General features: G+C 44.7%; 1 protein-coding gene across 1 annotated transcript; it reads left to right on the top strand.

Moving 5' to 3' along the window:
* Positions 1-2,522: 2,522 nt before the first annotated feature.
* On the top strand, positions 2,523-3,058 carry LOC118571980 (60S ribosomal protein L29-like). Its single transcript, XM_036171360.1, has one exon. The coding sequence runs from the start codon at positions 2,523-2,525 to the stop codon at positions 2,967-2,969; it is 447 nt and encodes a 148-aa protein (XP_036027253.1). The 3' UTR covers positions 2,970-3,058.
* Positions 3,059-4,168: the final 1,110 nt, after the last annotated feature.

Genomic DNA, 4,168 nt, shown 5'->3' with positions numbered 1-4,168 from the left:
ATTTACCAGATGTTTCAGTGTTTTATACTGTCCCTCAGCCCAAGAAAAGCCCCCATGGAAAAGGATATATACAGTCACCCCTACACAGAGATGCCTGTAAGCCAAGTGCCAAGAAAATGAGGATCTCCAGATCCACCAAATGTAATCACAATTCACTGCATGAGCCCTCCTCACCTGGGACACTTGGAATTCTTGAACGTTTTAGCTGGGTATCTCTGTGTCTGACATATCATTGATGTTCAGTAAATAATTGATATATGACAGCATAAATAAATAGGGTGATTAGTAGTGAGACCTAAAGGGTAGCAGAAGCAGGTCATAATTTAGTCCAACTGCATCCCCCAGCATCCTCCTTCTACAGAATAAATGTGAATGGTGCCAGTGGATGTCTCACAAAGCAAATATTTCTACAGCAAAGCATATGTTTATTCTCTTCCGTCTCATCCTGTGTTTACTTATTCATAGCCTATAAAAAGCTGTGAGCTGCAAACGTTCAAGTTTCTTCATTACATTCCCCCAAGTGGGAGGTTGTTTTCTCTTTCATGTAACACCTTTTTCAGTGTGTAGAAGAAATTCCACCAAACACTTGTAGAAGCTTATCAGCCAGGGCCAGTAAGATGGTTCCGTGAGAAAAGTCCTTGCAGCCGAGCCTGAAAACCCACGCTTCATTCTCCAGACCTACACCATGGAAGAAGAGAATTAACTGCTACTGTGTGTTCTCTGACCTCCACATACTTCCTGTGACAGGTCCCCCTCCTTCCACACAAACATGCAAAATCGAGAGATGTTTTTAGAAAGAGAAATGGTTACAAAAGATGATTACTGCTGAGTCTGAAATAATCCAACAGCAGTAGAACGTTCTTACAGCCCCCGAGAGCCTCGGAGGACAACGGCTTTCACGGAACCTCAGCAGAAATCAGGATCTGTATAAACACTATTATCAGGAGGGCCACGGAAACTACATGGCCAGCATCCCGGCCCAGCTGACCAACACCAAGGATCCACACTACTTGCACAGTTTTCATCTTTCACCATATCTTCAAAGTTACATGGTTTATCACGCTTTTACTCACATTCTGCTTCATGACTGGTCCAGAGACCTGAAGTCTTCTTAGCACCTAATCCCTCCTCATCTTCTCCTCACATTTACTTCATTATCCCAAATTGATCGTTGTGTCCCACCTATTTTTCAGCATGACTTCCCTTCCCTGACTCTTGTATTGCCCATAATTATATAACCTGGGTCTCTCGAATACACCCATGAAGTAATGAGGTTAATTTTGTCATTTCCTTCCCATGGGGCATCCCTTTGGGTGGGCTCCTGAAACATCCTTCAGTTGGACATCTTTGGCATCCATCTTGCTTCTTGATGATCCTTACAGTACCATCCTTCCGAAACTGATTTGAGAGTAATTGCCTTACTTAACTATCCTGTAGTTAATTCTCAAACTTCTTAACATAACACCTAGCACTCCTTTAAACTAATCACAATGCTTTTATTATTTTTACCTATTACCACTTGCTCCCGTAGTTACATACCAGAATTTCATGCTCTGTACCTGCCTTATCTTGTTTTCTGTTGCTAGAATAGAATGCCCAAGACACAGTAATTCATAGAACAAGAGGGTTATTTATCATGATATTCATGGCTGGGATGTTGGGGAACATAGTATCTGGCTCAAGCTCAGGCCCTGGTGAGGTCCTTCCTGCTGGGTCATGGTACAGCAAAAGGTCTCCCATGAAACAGGGCAAGAGTGCCACCTTCTCTGGTGGGTTAACTAAAATGCCCCATAGTCTCAGGCATTTGAATGCCTGGTTCCAAGTTGGTAGCACTGTTCAGGGAGACTCAGAAGGTGTGCCATTGCTACAGAAAATCTGTCACTGGGGATGGGCTTTGTAGCAGAATCTTAAAAGTTTTTATTAATGAAATCAAACCTGAGGCCAGTTATTGGGGTGAATGCTGGAAGATCGGAAAGACAGAACAAGCCACAGCTACCTCACCTTGCCAGTTCCTCAGCTGATCCTATTTCCTCAGACTGGAAACTTCTGGGTCCTCATCCAAATAGGTCTCAGCTGAACTGCTGCTCCAAAGCCTAAAAGCTTAACCAGCCAAATGCTTAACCAGCCAAATGCTACTAGCTTCTGGTCTTCACGCCTTATATATCTTTCTCTTTCTGCCGTCACTCCCTGGGATTAAAGGCTCACTTTCTGGGATAAAAGGTGAGTGTCTCCATGCTGGCTGTATCCTTGAACACACAGAGATCCACCTAGCTCTGCCTCCCAAGTGCTGGGATTAAAGGCGTGTACCACTACCGCCCAACTTCTGCTATGGCTAGCTCTGACCCAATTTGTAGCCACCATTTTTGGCTCTGTATCTAGTGGCTGTCTGTTCTCTGACCCCAGATAAATTTATGAGGGTGCACAATATTTTGGGGAACACAATACCACCACAGGGCATTGAAATTTTTTCCTTTTTTTTTTTTTATTAAGAGATTTTCGGAGCTGCTGGTTACCGTTCCAACATGGCCAAGTCCAAGAACCACACCACACACAACCAATCTCGAAAATGGCACAGAAACGGTATCAAGAAACCCCGGTCGCAAAGATACGAATCTCTCAAGGGGGTGGACCCCAAGTTCCTGAGGAACATGCGCTTTGCCAAGAAGCACAACAAGAAAGGCCTGAAGAAGATGCAGGCCAACAACGCAAAGGCAGTGAGTGCGCGTACAGAGGCCATCAAGGCTCTCGTGAAGCCCGAGGTGGTTAAGCCCAAGATGCCGAAGGGCCCCAGCCACAAGCTCAGCCACTTTGCTTTCATCGCTCACCCCAAGCTTGGGAAGCAGATTAGAAGCTACATGGCCAAGGGCCGTAAGCTCTGCCAACCAAAGCCCAAGGCTCAAACCAAGGCACAGGCCTCAGCTCCAGCTCAGGCTCCCAAAGGTGCCCAGGCCCCTGTGAAGGCCCCATAGAAAAGGTTTCTGTCTGCCAGACAGATGGACTGGTGTGACACACCTACACACTATTTGCAGATGATCGGGACCCCATGCTGTTTTTACAAATAAACTTGAGGCAGGATCTGTTAAAAAAGAGAGAGAGAGAAGAAGAGAGAGAGAGAGAGAGAGAGAGAGAGAGAGAGAGAGAGAGAGAGATATTTTCCATTAATTTTACATATCAACCACAGATTGCCCTGTCCTCCCTCCTCCCATCCCCCAGCCCTCCCCTCCAACCCACTCCCTCTCTGAACCCCCTCTAAGGCAAGGTGGAGACATGGGGAGTCAGCAGAGCCTGGTACATTCAGTTGAGGCAGGTTGAAGTTTAAAGCCATGCCATTTCTAGTTTGATCTCTCTGTTTCAGGCTTACAGTTCAAGATGTGACTTGAGCTCTCAGCTGCCTCCTCAACTATCACGCCTGCCAATACTGCCTCTGCTCCATCATCACAGACTGTAACCTTCTAGAACCATAAGCCCAAATATATCTTCCTTCCATATAAGATTTTTTTGGTCATGGTGTTTTAATATAACAATGGAAATATACCTTCCTTCCATAAGTTGTCTATCTTTATTTTTTAAGATTTATTTATTTATTATGTATACAGTGTTCTGCCTGCATGTGTCACTGTGGGCCAGAAGAGGGCACCAGATCTCATTACAGATGGTTGTGAGCCACCATGTGGTTGCTGGGAATTGAACTCAGGACCGCTGGAAGAACAACCAGTGCTCTTAACTGCTGAGCCATCTCTCCAGCCCCATAAGTTGTCTATCTTGGTCATGGTGTTTTATCACAACAACAGAAAACTAACCAATACCTTTCATAACAAAGAAGTTTCTCAATAAACAATCTATTTAACTGATGAATAGGTTAATCCATTTATGAAGGAAGAGCCTTCACTAGGCAGTCACCCTTCCTGGAAGGCCCTACCTCTAATCACCATCTGGGGATTAAGTTTAAAACACATGAAACTGAGGGCACACACAGAAGCCACTGTAATAACTTTTTACACGTTGCTCTTTCTTCAACTCTCGTTTCAAGCCCAACACAAACATCACCTCCTGCTTCCTTTCCTTTAGGTTCTGCCTAGAGCTTCCAAATTCAGAAGCCATAACGTGGCTACAGAAACTTTCAGGCTCTATATTCTTTCTGATGTTCAACTATTACCTTTAAGTGGCA

The sequence above is a fragment of the Onychomys torridus genome, chromosome 21 (genome assembly GCF_903995425.1).
Source record: "Onychomys torridus chromosome 21, mOncTor1.1, whole genome shotgun sequence".
In the NCBI taxonomy this organism is placed as follows: Eukaryota; Metazoa; Chordata; class Mammalia; order Rodentia; family Cricetidae; genus Onychomys; species Onychomys torridus.
The sequence above is the reverse complement of the archived record's forward strand: the minus strand, read 5'-3'. Positions and strand labels throughout refer to the sequence as shown.

Bases quoted from the DNA above. Each gene is read 5' to 3' on its own strand.
- LOC118571980 (XM_036171360.1), top strand. From the start codon at position 2,523: ATGGCCAAGTCCAAGAACCACACCACACACAACCAATCTCGAAAATGG.